Raw genomic sequence first — 18486 nt, forward strand, 5'->3', positions numbered from 1 at the left:
GTTCTTGAAAATGACGGTTCTTGACAGCTCTAATTTTTACCTTCACGTAGGACAATTTATAGTAAAACAAAAAATTAAAATTAAATTTTTGCATATCTTTACGTTTCCAGTGGTTTCTGAACATTTTAGTATACCTTAGAAAAAATTTATGTATGTGTAAAAAAATTAAAATAAATTTTGGGAAGGCAAGTCTAGCAGTAAAAAAAGTTAAAAATGCCATTTGGCGGTCAAAAAATGATCGTTAGACATTTACATCAAATTATCAGATATTTTTAGAGATTTTAATAATAAGTATAAATTTTGTTTACATTTCTATGGGTTCCGTACCAAGGTTTCTCCGTTAGACAGCGACGAGACGCTTATGCGCTTCGACGTTTAACTATTATTTAACTACTAATTCGATTCAGAATGACTTAAAATGTCGAGAAAACATAAAATTAGCAAATAAATTACTAACATATTAATTTTCACCCAGCTAAGCAGCCTGATTGCTTTGACAAAAAGTTCAAATTTTTCAAAACTACAAAAAAAAATCAAAAATTTCATACATCTATTTTTTTTCAAAGTTTAAAAATAATAAATCTTTTAAATCTTTTTTTTAATTTTAATCTTCGGTACAGAAAGTTCCAAGTTGTCTTCAGGCACGATGCCATGCACCACTAGTCAATCTTACATGTACTATCTTTGTGTAACCTCGCGCTGTGCAGTACAGCCTTCGCCTCTAACTATATATACTCGGTCTACGAGTTAGTACAATCGCCCGACTGAACTCCGATGGTTCGGGGCGCGGGCTTCAAACCCGCGGCTGACTAGCGTCAGAGTGGTTCGATTCCACCTGTCGGGCGATGAGTAACCCCTAATTTTATCACTTTGTAATCATCTTGTAATTGATTCAATTTAACTTTTGTAAATGCTTTAATAGAAGAGCTTTTTTAAATGAAAGTCGGTCGATAATTGTAAGCCTTGCAGATGGAATATAGATGTAAATACAAACTACTTCTAAATGTAGTAAAATTTATTAATAATATCTAGTAAAAGTTTTTTAAAACTATAATTCGTTTGTGGCATTGTAGTAAGCTTTACGTTTTATACATTAAAAAACAGGAAAAAATGAAGTAATTTAAAAAATTTTAAACGGCTTGGGCGATTGTGGCACGAAACTGATTAAAAGTGCCGTAGGATAAGTCCAAAAGTCGAAAATGGATTTTTTTTGCATATCTTTACGTTTCAAAGCCTTCTAAACATTTTGCCTTACCTTAGAAAAAATGGATGTGTGTATGCATGTGTATGTGTTTTTCAATTTCTAAGTTTTCAAAAAATACTAGCATTTTCCAAAAGGCATTATTTTCAATATTCAATTTTTAAAATGTTCTCAAAATTTTCAAAAATGCTAAATAACTAGTGGGGTGTATGGCATCGTGCCTTAAGGCAAATTGCTGGAACTTCCCGTACCGTAACGAAATGTTCGAAGAATTTTGAATGTTTTCAAATAGATTATTATAAATAAATATTGTAACATTGTATAATATTTATAAGAATTATATAAACTGAATTGCAAAGTTGAAATTATTTGTTTAAAGTATATTAGAACTTTAGTCAGAATTAAAAATAAAATCTGATTCATTTTCGATATACAAAAAAAATTTTTTTGAAAAAAAAAATTGAAACAATTTTTTTTTCCAAAATCAATTATTTTGTTAAGACAAGCAGGAAGTTCTTTGAATCATTTAAATCGGACGCTTAGTTCTCTCAAAAACTGCCAATTTTTACACATTTAGCTCCGTATCTTCGAAATGGATGGGTCTGCCTTTGCCAAAAACTAATAAACACTTCTCCCAATCATTACTAATTGAATGATTTTTAGATCATTCAAATCGGATGCTCCGTTCTCTCAAAAACTCGATATCTATTTTCTGCACTCTTTGCTCTTTATCTCCATAACTGCTGGACCTACCTTTGCCAAAAACTAATCAGCACATCTCCCTATCAATAAGAATCGAATACTTTTTTAAACCATTCAAATCGGTTGATCCGTGCGCCTGAAAACGTGACTGGAAATTTGTATCCATACATACATACACACACATACCCACACACATCCATTTTTTCTGAGGTTTTCAAAATGTTCAGAAACTTTCAAAACGTCGAGAAATGTAAAATTTTTCAATTTTGATTTTCGGCCCATTACATTAACTTACCCTACGGGAAGTTAAAAATTGAAAACTCTCAGAAAAATCTAATTTTTCTTTTCTGAACTTTTCTGCACGTTCCAGCATTATGCCTTAAGTCACGATTATGTGCCTTTAGTCAAGCACCACTAGTTATTATTTTTATGTTATAACTATTAACCTTTAATCATTTAATATTCCAAAATCTTAAATCTGATTTATCACAAGTGCTACTTATTGGCACGTGTTTAAACACAATAATATCGAAAGTAAACACATTTAGCAAATTATCAGTTTCCAAATTATCATCGATCTATCGATCATATTGTCTGGACGTGGCAGAAAATATGATATAGATTTATGGATGCTTATATCTAAATTCGTTTTTGATAAGATTTTTAAAAAATCTTCCAACTTTCTTATCTTCACCAGTTGCTATGATGCATATTGAGAAAGCTAATATTTGTCAAATAATAATTGATAAAGAAATTGTGTGTCATTCTAAATAAATATTTTTATAAGAAGAAAATGAGGATGATGTCTTGCTTTTTTGTTTGGAAAGTTTTACCCGTACAATGTAAAATAATAACGGCTTATCAATGTCAATATGTAAAAGATCTATATTTTTGTCTTTAAGAAATATAAAAATAAATACCACAGAAGTAATCTGTGGTGGTTTATTTCTAATGCAATTTTTGAAGTTAATCAATGCACCACCAATATATTTGAAACAAATGGTGACTATATAAAAATGTGTCAGGTTCATGTCTTTATTTTCCATTCTGAAAAATTGTGTTTTAATTAATACATTTTTTAATTAATATTTATAATGTTTATAAATAAAATAGTCATGTTGTCTTCCTACCTAATATATAAATGTATGCAGGGCCGGTCCTGCCTTGCATGCCATGCATGCAAAAAATGCGGGCGCACGCCTTAGGGGGCGCCAAAACGAGATTCGAAAACAAAATAGATTATAATAAACAATCTAACTTAACGGATTCGGAGACACAAAAAGCATACTCAGTTTGCAATGTGATATCAGTAGAAACAATTCATTACTCTGCAAATTAGTACATTATTGCTCTGCTTATTGTTACTTATTACATTTTTCTTCGTTTGAAGTTAATGCGAAATCAAAAAAGAATGATCTAGCGTTCAATTCCGCAAGCGAAACCTACGAAAATTTAAATTATTGGGCATTATTGACGAAAATTTGCGAGCTGATTTAGTTTGAACGGAACTTGTTAAAAAAATAGATACAAATTATAATGGAGAAATATGGTAAATGGGAAGTCAGTGCTTAGAAAATGGCTTATTAAGACCGATAAACTGAATAGTAACTTTTGTTTTTGTTGAAAATGTTTCGCATCTGATGGCGCAAATATAAAAAATGGATGCAAAATATGTAATATGTAATTTCTTTGCATCTTTTAAAATACGTTAAAAATTAACTTTAAAACAACAATCTGATATTCTGAATCAGATGGGAAAGTAAATATGAATACAATATGGTCCTTACGATATCAATAAGGAGAAGTTTACGATGCAATTTTGGATATTGTAAACAATGAAAAAAAAATTAAAATAAAATTTAAAAAATCCAACATGAAAAACGAGTGTTATGTTTAAAATGAAATAAGTAAACTGTTTCAAAACACAAATATTAATATTACACATATATATGTTAGAAATACTTGAAAATGTAAAATCTTTTATTATGGTCAACCCGCAAATCGCTTCGAATTTCTAAATAAAATTTGAAAAATGGATTTTAAAAAAATACGTAAATATTTATATAATTTTAATGATAAATGTAAAAACAGGTAAAATTATTAGAGGGGGGAGGGCGCTAGAACAAATCTTGCATGCGGGCGCTGAGGACCCCAGGACCGGCCCTGAATGTATGTATGGAAACATTGAAAGATTTTTTGTTAATTTTTTAAAATTTTTTTTTAGAAAATCCTGCCAACTGTTCTTCCGAGAGGATCCTCTGAAGATTGTAAGAGGCGAGGGTCAGTACATGTACGACGAGACTGGCACAAAGTACTTGGATTGCATCAATAATGTAGCACACGGTAGGATATTTTTAAATAACCATATTTCTTTTTACTTAGTTTATAAATCTTTGATAAACTCGCTCTGTTGCCTTATTACAGCTTTATAGTAAATGACAATTTTTCTAAAATCTGAAATCTGTTGTCTTAGAAAACTTTCTATAATTTATTCAATATCTTTTAATATTTTCAATATTTATCTTCCGTCGGTGCGGAATTGAATATTCTGAGGTCAAGGACAGTGCGTGAGAATGGCGCGGGCGCGAACGTACGCACCGGGACAAGGTCAACACACCTCAACCGGGATACGAGGCGTTCGCGACGATGCCAATCGATACCGAAATTAAGAAAAACAGACTCCTAAACATTGTCAACTAGAAGTAGACGAATCGCAAAATTCGAATAATCTGTTTTTTTTTTCAAAAAATGCCAGAATAATTACATGAAACGACAAAATGATCACTTTGGCAAATCATCATCGTACTCGTATTCATATAAAATTGTTATTGTTTTTACTTTAAACAAATTTATCCACTAGGAAGTTGAATTTATAAAATTGCAACTAATGTCGCTGCAGCATATCCTCATTACTAATATAAATCTAGAGCAAAGCAAGTCATAACAGAACAATAGAGTCATATAATTTGCATCAAATTAATCAACTCGTCCTTATCGCATCGTGACCAACGAACGCTTCCTATTAAAAATTCTATTACGCTTGTCATGTGGACATGTCCTTAATAGATCATAAACATCCTGCATTCATAATAATTGATAATATTCTATGTGCATAATAAATAGTAATATACATAGTCGTGGTCTAATTGTAATGAGACTACCAATATTGGCAATTAAGTGCCAATATTGGCAACCAGGAAATGAATCGTTTGAAAAAGTGTATCATTTTATTGCATCCCGTTAATAAAAAAATGGACATCTAATTCTAAAATGTGTTCTCATGTTGCTTTTTTCCTGGCCTTTTATATCATAGTCAATTCTAAGGTTCCAAGAAACTTAAATTCCATCAGGTTTCATTCTATTTTTTTCCGATGTAATCAATACAAAATGCATATTTTTAGCCTAATTTTATTATTATCTTCCCATTTAAATTATAAGGGTAAGTTATAGTAGTCGCAAAAAATCGAAAATGAAAATTTTTATATGTCATTAAAAGTTTCTGAACATTTTGGCATACTTTAGAAAATATGGATATATGTGTTTATGTGCAAACACAAATTTTTGTCATTTTTCGTAAAAAAAATGCCATTTGGCGGTCAAAAATTATCATTAGACATCAAATGATCAGATATGGTGATTTCAATAATGTGTATTAATTTTGTTTACATTTCTATGGGTTTCCTAATGTCGTTTTTATGATTGTGCGATTGCTTTGAAAAAAAATGTTCACAATTTCAAAATATTTCAAAATGAAAATGCAACATTTTTGACAAGTTTTTTTTCCGAAAATCTTTTTTTTTTCAAAAATTTAAAATTTCTCAAAAATCTAATTATTTCAAAGATTAAAAAAAAATTAATCTTCTTTAAAAAAAATAATTTTTGGTACGGGAAGTTCCAGCAATTTGCCTTAAGGCACGAAGCCATACACCACTAGTTTAATCTTACTTTAAGGTAACTGATCAAGCTTAACCCAGTGTAGACATAACAAAATTGACAAGTAATAAAATCAAATGAGTTGGTAGTCAAGAACTGTCAAAGCTATGTATTTGCTGTGCGATCTGGAGTTTCACACATAAAACACATTTGTGCATTTTGTAGGTTAGGCTTTATGTGTGAAAAGCCTGATTGAACCAGCTCATACGAACCATAACATAGCATCACCACGACGTTTCTATTTTATCCGAGCATTAGCTCCTCAAATTTGGTTCTTAGCGCAATGCTACAGAATCAAATATGCTATTCGGACAACTTGATATCAAGCAGTAGTGATATAGAAGTGATAAATCGTATAAACTTTTCCTGTTATCATATTTTTTATTTTGCAAATGGAGCAAGCTATTTGCATTAATTTAAGCTAAAGTGAAATATTTTCATTTTCTTCGTGGTTGAACGTCCGTATGAGAAAATAATAAAATGCGTGTGCGTCCGTTGTTCTTTGTGCGTCACATCAATTCGCATTCGTGCGAATCTGCACCGACACCAAAAATATATCGATTCGAATTTATCATCTTGTTTATCAAAATGTAGAGGACAATAACCCTATTATTACAGCTGGACTGTTGTAAACAAATTTTGAATAAATTGAAAAACCAGAAATGAACTAGTGAGAAATAGGTAATAAAGAATAGAGAAACGCTAGTAGTAGTAGCAAAAAAATCGAAAATGAAAATTTTTATATATCTTTACGTTTCAGAGGTTTCTGAACATTTTGGCATACCTCAGAAAAAATGGATGTATGTGTGTGTGTATGTGCGTGTATGTGTGTGTGTGTGCGCATACAAATTTTCGTCGACGATTTCGGGAACACGGATGAAGCGATTTGAATAATTCAAAAAACATTCCATTCGTATTGATAAGGAGACGTGCTGATTAGTTTTTGGTGAAGGCAGGTCTAGCCGTTGCGAAGATATGGGGCAAAAAGTTCCAAAAACGGTAACTCAGTTTTTAAGAGAACGGAGCGTCCGATTTAAATAATTAAAAAAACATTTTACTTGTATTGACAAGATGAAGAATTGATCAAATTTTCATAAGGGCAGGTCTAGCGGTTTCGGAGATCTAACGAAAAAAGTAAACATAAAATGCCATTTGGAAGTCAGAAATGAACATTAGACATATGCACATCAAATTATCAGATATTTTATGGAGATTTTAACAATAAGTATAAATTTTGTTTACATTCCTATGGGTTCCTATGGACGCGGCGCTTACGCGCTTCGATTTTCGTCTTTATGCAGTTAAAGCAGTACGATTGCTTTGAAAAAAAGTTCAGAATTTCCAAAATATTTTAAAATAAATGATTTAAGATAGAATGATTTAATATGGTTCGAAATTCTATTAAAAGTTTCAAATCATTGATCAACTTTTATTGATTATTTTTAATTACTCGAATTTTGAATTGCGGTACGGGAAGTTCCATCAATTTGCCTTAAGGCACGATGCCTCAATTGCCTTAAGGGGGTATTCTAGTGTAGAAATTCAAAAAAATCGAATTTTTTTTTATTTTATATTTTCAAAGTTCAACTATATAAGAATATGGGTACGAGAAGGTTTTTGAAAGCTTGCATTATTTTCGGAGATATAGGCATTTTACTGACTCGGTCTCCATACTGGTTTGGCTTCATGCAAAACTTTAAATGCGTTTTTCTCAGAACTTACTTTTTCAGTACTCTTGTCACAATTTCTGGAGTTCTACTCGACCAATTTATTTGATTTTCAGAAAGTGTTGTTTATAGATCTATCTACAGTCTGAACTAGAATCATCCCGAAATTCCTATTTTCACTATTTTTAAAGAATTCGAGAAACTCAAAAAACAGTAAAAAAAAACTTTTTTTTTCAAACAGTCGCCAATTTGTGAAAAAAAATTTTTTTACTCATTGCTAGTTCAGCCGTTTGCGACATCATTGGGGATTAATAATCTTTTTATTTCTTTTATTTCGGATGGCTAGGAGGGCTGAAATTATGTCAAGACTGAGGTGCCAATTTTTTGAGACCACCCACTTCATCAGATGCCAGTATTTACAATTTTAAACTTTTCATTTTTTAATTTTTGTTTTGTATTTTAATAATATTAATAAACAAGTGGCAAAAAAATGGATAGTAAAAACATTCATTGCTTTCTTTTACGACACTTTAAAATGACCTAAAATTCATCGCTCTACACAAGAATACCCCCTTAAGACAGAATTCCACTTACAGCTAGTTATATCTATTTCTTTTACCTTTCCCCAGTTGGTCACCTGCACCCAAAAGTAGTAGCAGCCGGAGCCCGCCAAATGTCCCTGCTCTACACTAACAACCGTTTCCTCCATGACGAGCTGGTGATCCTGGCCCGCAGGATTTCCTCTCTTTTGCCAGAACCCCTGAGTGTCTGCTACCTCGTCAATTCAGGATCGGAGGCTAACGATTTGGCCTTGAGGTTGGCAAGGATTCACACAGGAAACAAGGATGTCATCACGCTGCAACAGTGAGTAGTAGATGGATAAGTTGAAAGGAATGGAAAGTTGTGATGTTGGTTGATATGGATGAGATGAGATGGTAAATGGATAGTGGGAATGCGAGTTGGTGTGATTTGGATGATTTGAGATTTTTTTTTCGATTTTTTGACAACTTTGTTTTTCAAAATTCTGAACAATACTTGGAGCGATTTACATTACGTCGATGCTGATATGCTTCTTGAGTGGACTGTAATTTTTATAATCGGCGAAACGTGAAATCTCCACGGTGATTGTTTGAGAAAATGAAAGTCCTGATATATTCACGTAAAATTTATTTATTACTATTTTACAAATACGTCCTTCTTCTTTTACTGTTAATACTAGACTAAATATTTATTTCGATTTCAGCCCCGACGGAATACATTTTATTGACTTGTTTATAACCTAATTATATGAGCCGTCGAACCTGGGCAGGATTGCTCCCTATTTACGGGATTAACAAGTTTCTCTCCTGACCGTTATATGAAATGATATTTTATATTTTACGGCGACGGTTACACCAGATGTTTAGATAAAAAATCATCCAATACTCTTCAAAAAAACGTAAACAAAACCTTAAGTAATTTTATCAATTTTGCAATTTTCTTGCTCAATAAATTTTATTATTAACCATCTGCGTTCAATGACGAAAATCGATCAATATCAAATTTTTATCGATTAATTTAATCACTTGATATATTAATTAATGTAACTTAAGTAAGTTTATGCGGTACTATATTACCTCAAATCTTTATTATCTCCGTCTAAAATAAAAAAAAAAAGTTTTTGAAGTAAAACTTCTTTAGGCGCGACTAGGGTATAAATCCGTACAAATGCAACGGAAGTGTGTTACGGCAGATAAGATAAGATAAGAATCGAGTGCCAATGATTCGTCATTCGCTGTCGATGATATCATTTCAATACGGGTCGATTGTGATTAGTCGTCGTGTATGTGAATAGAGATCTGTCGTTGTATGCGTACCGGCATCAACGTTATATGCCTACCAATATCAACAAGAAAATCGGCATAGATAAATGAAAATTTTAAAGTTACATCATAGTACTAATCTCGATATAATAAAAAATGCCTGAATCAGAAGAATATTTCACCCTGTTCCTTGAAAATAATAAAACAAATTAAACATTTGTGCCGTGTACTAACGTAAGTCTATTAATTAGAAATTATTTCTATATTATTCGTAGTTTTTATAAATCTTTGAAGTTATTAAAATGGAAAATATTTTCTAGGCAAATATTACAGTTGTTCAAAGAATGAGATTATATCGCCAGCTAAAAAAGTAAAAAATACAAGCGATCAATGAATGTATGTTTTTTAATTACATTAAGTTCTTCAAACACAATCATTACTGATGAGTGAAGTTGCGAAAACAATATTTTGTTTAGGCGTTGTTTAACATAATTCACTGTGTGAACGAATATTAAAGTATTTTTCAATCAGCAATTACTTCATTTCTCTAATAAAGGTTCAAGTCCTAAATGCTAATTTCAATGACAAACCGATAATGTCATATTTAAACTATGACTTTAATTACATTATTGTTTTTAAATATTATACATATTTTTAACGCTATTATAAATATATAATTTATAATTTATTATTATTTAAATGTGTATGATGGTTGACACTAAAAAATGAGTGCATCACGAGTGTTACTATATTACTGATGAACATTATTGAAAATTGTTATATGATGCATTTATTTTACTTTAATGCCATCTTTACAGTAGCAAATAAGTTTTACTCAATCGCGTGTGAACCTTACGCGCACTCTTTTCTGGTGTTCCTCAAGGTTTATATCTCGGACCATCATTTATAACATTTATTCTAAATATGTGCTCCTATTCCTTAAAGAACATAAGCAATTTTTAGTAGTACTTAGAATGCTTATATCCTCCAGTGATTGGACGTCAGGGTATTGGTATTTTTTTTTTAAATAATGCAATCTCAACAATAACAAGCAAAACATATTTTATCGGATTGTTTCATCATATTGTCGCTGATTATAAATAGCTTTTCTGCAACATTTCAGTGTCGTAAACATCACTTGAATTTATATATATAACTGCATAAAATCCAAATTTTATCAATTTTTGCAATTTTCTTGCTCAATCACTAATATTTATTAACCATCTGCGTTCAATGACGCAAATCGATTAATATCAAATTTTTTCGATTAATTTAATCACGTGACTTGATTATAATTAAGCGCATGGATGTCTAAAAGATAAATAAAAAAAATTAAACAATTAATTTTAAATATATTTTTTCATATTTAATTTGCACTTAAATAAACTTTATTATGTATCGATAAAAATGCAACCGCATCGTTATTTCGCAATCGATTATTATAAACAAATTAATATTTATATTAGCAATTGCTCTAGTAATATTTATGATCCTTGTTTGTAATTGCAGTTGTTTTCAATCAACAAAAGTGTCATTGACAATAATGCTAATCGACTCTTTGTTGACAATAAGTTGTTTGTTATTAATTAATAAAATTATTATTAATACTTTGAATAACAAAGATGTAAAACTAATTGTTATAAGTTATGCGGATATAGAAGAATAGATTTTAAAATCGGTACAGCCGTTTCGACACACATACACATTTTATATATATATACATATTTTACATATTTTTTCCAAGTTTGGTGCAATACGATTCAGATTGACTTGAGGGACGTTAAAACATAAATAAAGTTAAAATATATTTAACACGTTAATTGCCACGAAAATATCAGATTTTTTTTAATTTAGTTAAAAGAAAGAAATTTCTCGCCTTGACAGAAATTATGTTTCAAGAACTGTTTTTGTCAATTTTCAAAGAGTAAATTAAATTTATTACATGTCTGTTAATTATTTAGATTAGCACCGAGTCTGGAGTTTTCATGTGACATCTAAGTAATTAACATATAAAATAAAATGCTAATTAAGATATTTTTTAATCTCTAATTATACAAAACAAAATGAATAGTCTAGAACGCATTTTAATATATTTTAGGAATATGACTCGTTGCAATGTCAGACTTGTTTTAATTTGACCTTGCATTAAGATATCGTGCCAAAAAATTTTGAAGCATTTGAATAAATAAAGTAATAAGAATTTTAAATTACTAGTAGTAAGTGGCATTTTGCCTTAGAGCAAATTGCACGAACTTCTCGATACGTATAAAAATAATCGCTTAATAAGATTTGATTTTTAGTTATTTAGGTAAAATGTGCAACTGTTTCATTAGATTTTTATGGTAAAAAGTAGAATTATATTAAGTCATAAAAATAATTATAATAATTATAAATATTATTATAATATTTTCTCATATTCTTTTTTTCTAATTTCTATAAATAGAGCATTACGTTTATATCCAAAATATTTTACTCAAACAACGCCGTCTCTGACATAATGTTTATTTAATACTTTAAATACTTATTCATGAGCATTTGCCAAAATTTGCAATGTTAAAAATATTTGAATACAATGTAGGTCAAATATATTATAAAAGAAAGTTTTTTCGAAAGCAATTAGAAAGAATTTGGTAGAAATTAGAGCTTTGAAACTTCTCTACTTTTCCATCGTTGTTGGATAAAGCCTTATGAATAAATATGAAATTATTATTAGAGACTATTTTAAGATTAAAATATATATTACAAATTAAATGTAAATAATTATTAAAAATACTTCAAAAATATAATAATAATTTAATATACAGCAAAAATCTTATTATAAAATTCTTTAGTATAAAATTGTAGTTCTCAATTTTAGACTTGCAATTAGTAATAAATAAGGAATAATTACAAGAGTCTATTTCAAAAGAATAATAATCTAATAAATAGATAACAAAATCTCAATTTACTATCAAATTCTAGTTCTCAATTTAGGTTAATCTCCGAGTCTTTTAGAGATTAGTATAAATGTTATCTGAAATGATGTAATAAGATTTTTTTTGCCTGGTGGCATAATTGTGTTTGTTATCTAACGAAGTAATTAAAAAGTTGTTTGATAAGAATTATCAAAACTATCAAATACAAATGTATTATTTTAATGATTTATTCAACAAAAAATAAAACGAGTTCTACAGAAGTCGACAATGATTCTTATCACAGTAACGATAAATAAATCTGGTTTAGTAAAAAATTGTTATATATATATATTTTAAATCATGTCATTTAATTTATAGAATATTGATTCTTGTTATTATAACTTTTATATTCATTGTTTTTATTTCAAAAATGCCTATTTTTTTAACTGCAATTAGAGTCGTATATGAATTTAATGGCGCGCATTTCAAAATTAAAAATATTTACAATTTACAATTCCAAGATATGAGACACATGACGACTTTGCAAATGATATTGTCTGTGATTGCATTATGAATTTTAAACAACAATATCATACATGTGATAAATAAATGCATTTGTCAACAATAATTCTACACGTGCCAGTGTTACGATCTCTTGGAAATTGACAATAATTATAAAATTATATGTAGACACATTTTTATATTGGTATATATAAATTGTTGAGTAAAGTTTATCTGTATTTTCCGAAAATAGCTCCAAAAACAAATGTAAATTTTTGACCAAAAAGCACACATTTAGAAAAGTACTAAGGAGAAAATAAAGCAATTTTGTACTAACTTAATTCAAATCGATAAAAAAATAAACAAACGAATTATGAGCAAATTTGAAGTAAACTATAAAGTTTTGCTTGTTTTTACCTAAGACATTTTTTCATGATGGGGCTACTTTAAGCAAAAGTTAAAGTGTTTTAATTAAAATATTAGGTGACGACAAAATTCAATCTAATAATTTTTACAAATATATTATTTATAATATATCTATAATTTAATTTCCATTATCATTTACCACTGATTGATTTTTACTCATTGTGATTTTTCAATTGAGGAAGTAGTTGTATTGCGCAAAATTTATTTAATAAAATTTAAATTAAAAAATTGAATATGTTAATTGCCACGTGCTCGCAATTGACACCTTTCAATTTTTATGCTAAGTTTATGTAATTATGTAATTTAATCGCGTTCTAGTTTCTGTAATACGAATATCTACCATGGCCATGAGAATTCACTTATAGATTCGAGAGCAATGTGCTTCTAAAACGTTATTTTTCGAATCAAAAATAAACGAAAAAATAAAATTTTCATTATGTTAATAAGAGCACACCTGCCTACAATAGTATTTAATACCCTTAAATTTTTAATCAGAATTACAGGGTACTAAATTATATTTTTTTTGTTCTTTTTCGCTTTGCAAAAGTTTGGGGCTTATTGTGACAGTTTGTTTCAAAATTAATATATCTTTAGATCTACTTTGTATATTTCCAAGAAATAAAGATGGATATATGCTGTAACTATTTCTCCACCGAATCCAATAAAAATAATTCCAAAACTACTGTTCAAATGCGGTGCTACAACTTACCCAGTTAATTCTAACGACAATAATACTTTTGATAAATTACACTTTGCTTATTTTCAAGAAATTTAAAATGTTTATATTAAAACAGTAAAACTTTTCCTAATAAATGGCAATCAAGAAATTACATAATATCCCTTAAAAAAAAAGTTATTAACTAAAAGATATTTTTGAAAATAGTTTTACTCGGTGCTAGTAAATTTTGAAGGTGTTGCAATCAAATAACATTTTTATTACAATTATTTTACTTATATTAGTAAGAACCCATATAAGAACCTTTAGGTTACATAATTAATAAGTTTATATTTGACATGGGAATTAAATACAAAACAAATGTGCTTTACTATGTTTTAGTATTGACCGCACTCAACAGAGGGTCTACTGTGCTCAATTTCTTCAATTTTTTTAACGAACTGTTTCTCTTATTATGATGCATGTATTTTAAACGTTTAATTTTTTTTTTCATTATATGTTTTTGTGTTAATTATTTAAGTTTATCTTTTCTATATTATATATTTGATTAAATCGTATCTGGAACTAAACCTAGAGGTGATTTTACGTACTACAGTTGGTGGCGCACTCTATGGACAGCGAAAACTATTAAAATTGAAGTAATAGCAAAGCGGGCGTGTGATTATATCATTGCCTCGGACATTGTGATATCAAGCAGTAATAATGTTTACTTGAAATATAGTTTTAAATATGATTTGAATTGAAATTAGCCTTTGGTAACAAACTATAAATATAAAATCCTTAGACTTGCTTGTTGGCATATGGCATTTTGTATAAAAATAAGAGCGTTATTAATAATAAATTAATATATTTTCTATTATAATTTATTTTCAAAGTGCAGTTTAAGAAACACGATTCGTTCATTAAATTAGAAGACCTTTGATGACATTGAGTCAAGTCATTGGCTTATGATCTTAAACTATAAGATGTTATCACCGGGTGCTAAATATATGTAATAATGGCTATTAGAAGATCATTATCGCTAAAATAACTAATACTTTTTGTAAATATATATCTATGACTATTCTAAGATACGTATCTAAAAGACTTCCACAATTTTGCTCAATAAAAAAATAACGTCTATGTAAGGCCAAAAAATCAGGTTACAAATCAGGTCGAGAGAACATAAAATTAGCAAATCGGATTTTCTGGCGAAAACATGTACTTTTTCTTCTGGAAGTTAACTATTCAGGACAACCAATGGGTAAAAATAATATCATCACGACAGCTCGTAGAACAAAGTAACTAAATCTGACTGGTTAAAAAACAACAGGCTTCAAATATTTATAAAAATCGTTATTTTTTATTTTCTCAAATCTGAATGTATGATGTATAAATGATGCACAGCATAAATCTTTTTACCCCTAAGGCATGTCAATATCATTTACCCATTTAGTTCCTAAGTTAATTTTACAGCAAAAAATTATTCACAATCATTACTAATGGCTTTTTTCTAATTCTTTGTTTCAGCTTGTAAAAAAGGTGAATATCTTTATACCAAAAACGAAAAATCACCTTTAAAATCAAATCAGACAGATGGTTCTGTTCCAAGTGCAATCGCCATCTGTCACGTGTTAAGAATTTTTATTTTTTAACATTGCAAAAATTGGAAGAAGGACCCCCAAAATGCAAGAAGACGATAAGAAGATATATTGATAATTTAAACATTTTTGTATCATTATGTATGTATCATCAGGAACTGTAAGGAACTGATGGATTGTTAGTATCCTTAGGGTTCTTGCTCATCAATCATCAATCAAAATTTTGTATTTTTGAAATTGAGAGAATGAATGATGTGATAACAACGCGGTTTTATACCATCTAACAATTTTTTTTACAATTTTCGGACGTGGATAACGATTTATTTAAGCATGCAGCATTTGAGCACCAGTCCAGTATGTTCTATATTTTTATTTATTTCAGAACAGGGATTTTTTCAATCTCCATTATTATTTTCAGACTTATATTTGTGTTTTACAGCATCTAGGCACAAGATTTTCAGATTGTCTGCGATGACAGGACCGAACTTTTGTTTAACATTTTTATTGTTAATAACCCTTTTTTCAGATGCACATATTTTTTTAGCTCAAGATTTTTTCATACTTGCCGATAGGACAACGATACGGATCTACTGTTACAAATATATTTTTTTCTATTATCCGTGACAATGTTTTATCGTGAGTTTGAAAATGACCTAAAAAAATTGTCTGGATGATTCAGTGAGTCAGGTTTTAAATTTGGTGAAAGTTTGTAAATTGAAAATCAAGGGTGTTATTTGATTGAAGTTGATACGGAAAGTTTATATGTGCGTTGTGTGCTTAAATAAATCGTTGAAATTAATTTTATTTCAAATTTTGGTAAATGAGTTTCTTGTGCGTTGAATCTAAATTGTGAAATTAATTTAATCAGCATTTATAACATACTCCGTAAACCACAAAACGTAACAAAACCATAAATATTACGTAACAACGTTGCACGTGGCAGCTACGTAACCTAGAAGAAACACATGTCTCACTATTTCATTTTGTATATAAGTAAGGGGGCGTCCATTAATCGCGTGATCGATTTTTAAGGATTTTTGACCCCTTTTTTATGAATCTAATGATAGACTAATTATAAAATCAATAAGTAAATGCTTTAATAAACAAAAAACAATTTGCAATTAAAAATAAATAGTATAATACATATATAAAGTTAACAAAACTCAAATTAAATATTATTGCCTAAAACTGTCAGTCGCCATATTGTATGATAAATCTATGACACACGTGTGACGTGGCTGCTACGTTACTACCAAAAAGGAAGTAATAAGTAACAATTACGTTTCATTAACGCAACGTTGAGTCTGGAAGTTTTTTCTTTGTTACATAATTGAAAATTTTGTGGTTTACTGATTAAGACATTTTTAAAAATTATTTTAAAACTTAGTAAGAATTATAGAGAGAAGAGAACGTTGCGTTTAATTTGAAAAAATAGTAATTATATTAAAATAGATTTATTAAAATTAAGTTGACAATATTAAATTTTCAGAATAGTTCGTCTATTTATGTTTATAGTATTTTTTATTCAATTTCAAACAAGATACTCATTTTCTAAAACCAAACATTTACTTTGAAGATGGTATAAACTGCAACATGTCGGGCGCATTTTGTTTTAACAAATTACCATAAAAATTTGTTTTGTTCTCGATTCGTGTAAATAATTATCTTTAACCGTTTGTGTGAATGCGTGTGTGCATGTGTCAGAGCCAAGATGTCATGTGTGATTGCCAAATTGCAGCGCTTACCATGGACACCTGACCAGCACCATTGACATGTCACCGTACAAATTCGATTTGCCAGGCGCTCCGCCCAAACCTGATCACGTACACGTGGTAAGGGAATAATTCACATTTATACAATTTTTTTATACAAGTTTTTGTTTCAAGTCAAAAATGTATTACTATTTGTTTTATCAGGCGCCATGTCCTGATGTGTATCGCGGCATCTACCGCAAGAGCGACCTGCCCGAGGGCTCCGATCTTGGTAAAATGTACGGAGACAGCGTTGGCCAAATTTGCGAAGAAGTTTGCGAAAAATTGAGAGGTACAACTGATAGTAAAAATAAAGTTCCCAATGGATACACTAATGGAGTCGAAAAAACTAATGGTGAAGCAAAAGTTGCTCCTAAAAAAGGCGAGGGAGTGTGCGCTTTCTTTGCCGAGAGTTTGATCAGTTGCGGAGGACAGGTTGTGCTTCCTCCTGGGTATCTTGAGACGGCTTATAAGTGAGTAGAAAGGATATTTTCATGAATATAATATTTTTATCTTATTATTGTTATTTTATCAAATTGTTTCGATTTTTTTAGGCATGTTCGTGCTGCAGGTGGTGTTTGCGTGGCTGATGAAGTCCAGGTCGGTTTTGGACGAACTGGCAAATGGTGGGCGTTTGAGCATCAAACAAATTCCTCAGATAAGGTAAAATAGTGGTGCATGGCATATGGCAAATTGCTGGAACTTTCCGTATCAGAATTAAAAATTCGAGCAAAACAAATAACAATCAATGATTAATAACAATTGTTTCAAATATTTTTTAAAAAATGAATCCAACTGAGGATATATTTTTTACGATTACAATAACGCATATGAAATATATACAATTTTAAACTGAAATTATTAATTTAGAATTTATATTTAAAGTATAAAATTTTTTATATTTTTGAAAATAATGAAAAAAGAATTCTGAAAATTTGTTTGAACCGTTAAGTGAACTTTAGAAATCTTGGTATGGAATCCATAAAAATTGTAACAAAATTAGTACACATGCTTAAAATCTCTATAAAGTATCTGATATTTTCATGATGTCTAATGATCATTTTAGACAGCTACATTTCTTTTTCTTTTTTACATTTTTCTCTGTATTTCCAAAATCGTTAGACCTGCTTTTCCAAAAATCTAATCAATTCTTTAACATGTCAATACAACTGGAATATTTTCTAAATCATTAAAATTGGATGCTCCGTTCTCTCAAAAACTGAATTCCCATTTTCTGCACTTTTTGCTCCGTATCTCCAAAACGGCCGGACCTACTTTTTCCAAAAAACTGATCAACATGTCTCCACATCAATAGGAATCGAGTGAATTTTAAATCATTCAAATCGGTTGGCC

At 29.6% G+C, this 18486-nt stretch overlaps 1 protein-coding gene across 2 annotated transcripts in view; it reads left to right on the top strand.

Moving 5' to 3' along the window:
• The window catches only part of LOC113386779 (alanine--glyoxylate aminotransferase 2-like), a 55488-nt gene that overhangs the window by 13349 nt on the left and 23653 nt on the right, over positions 1–18486 (top strand). The window contains exons 4-5 of one of the 2 annotated variants that reach the window (XM_026624532.1): positions 17121–17214; positions 17299–17606. In XM_026624532.1, coding sequence (XP_026480317.1) covers positions 17121–17214; positions 17299–17606 — 402 coding nt within the window. The remainder of the gene's footprint in view (positions 1–17120; positions 17215–17298; positions 17607–18486) is intronic. The other variant, XM_026624533.1, reaches the window with a different exon arrangement.

The sequence above is a fragment of the Ctenocephalides felis genome, unplaced genomic scaffold, assembly GCF_003426905.1.
Source record: "Ctenocephalides felis isolate EL2017-DRISC unplaced genomic scaffold, ASM342690v1 CF-g0.4_SCAFFOLD_03571, whole genome shotgun sequence".
Lineage (NCBI taxonomy): Eukaryota > Metazoa > Arthropoda > Insecta > Siphonaptera > Pulicidae > Ctenocephalides > Ctenocephalides felis.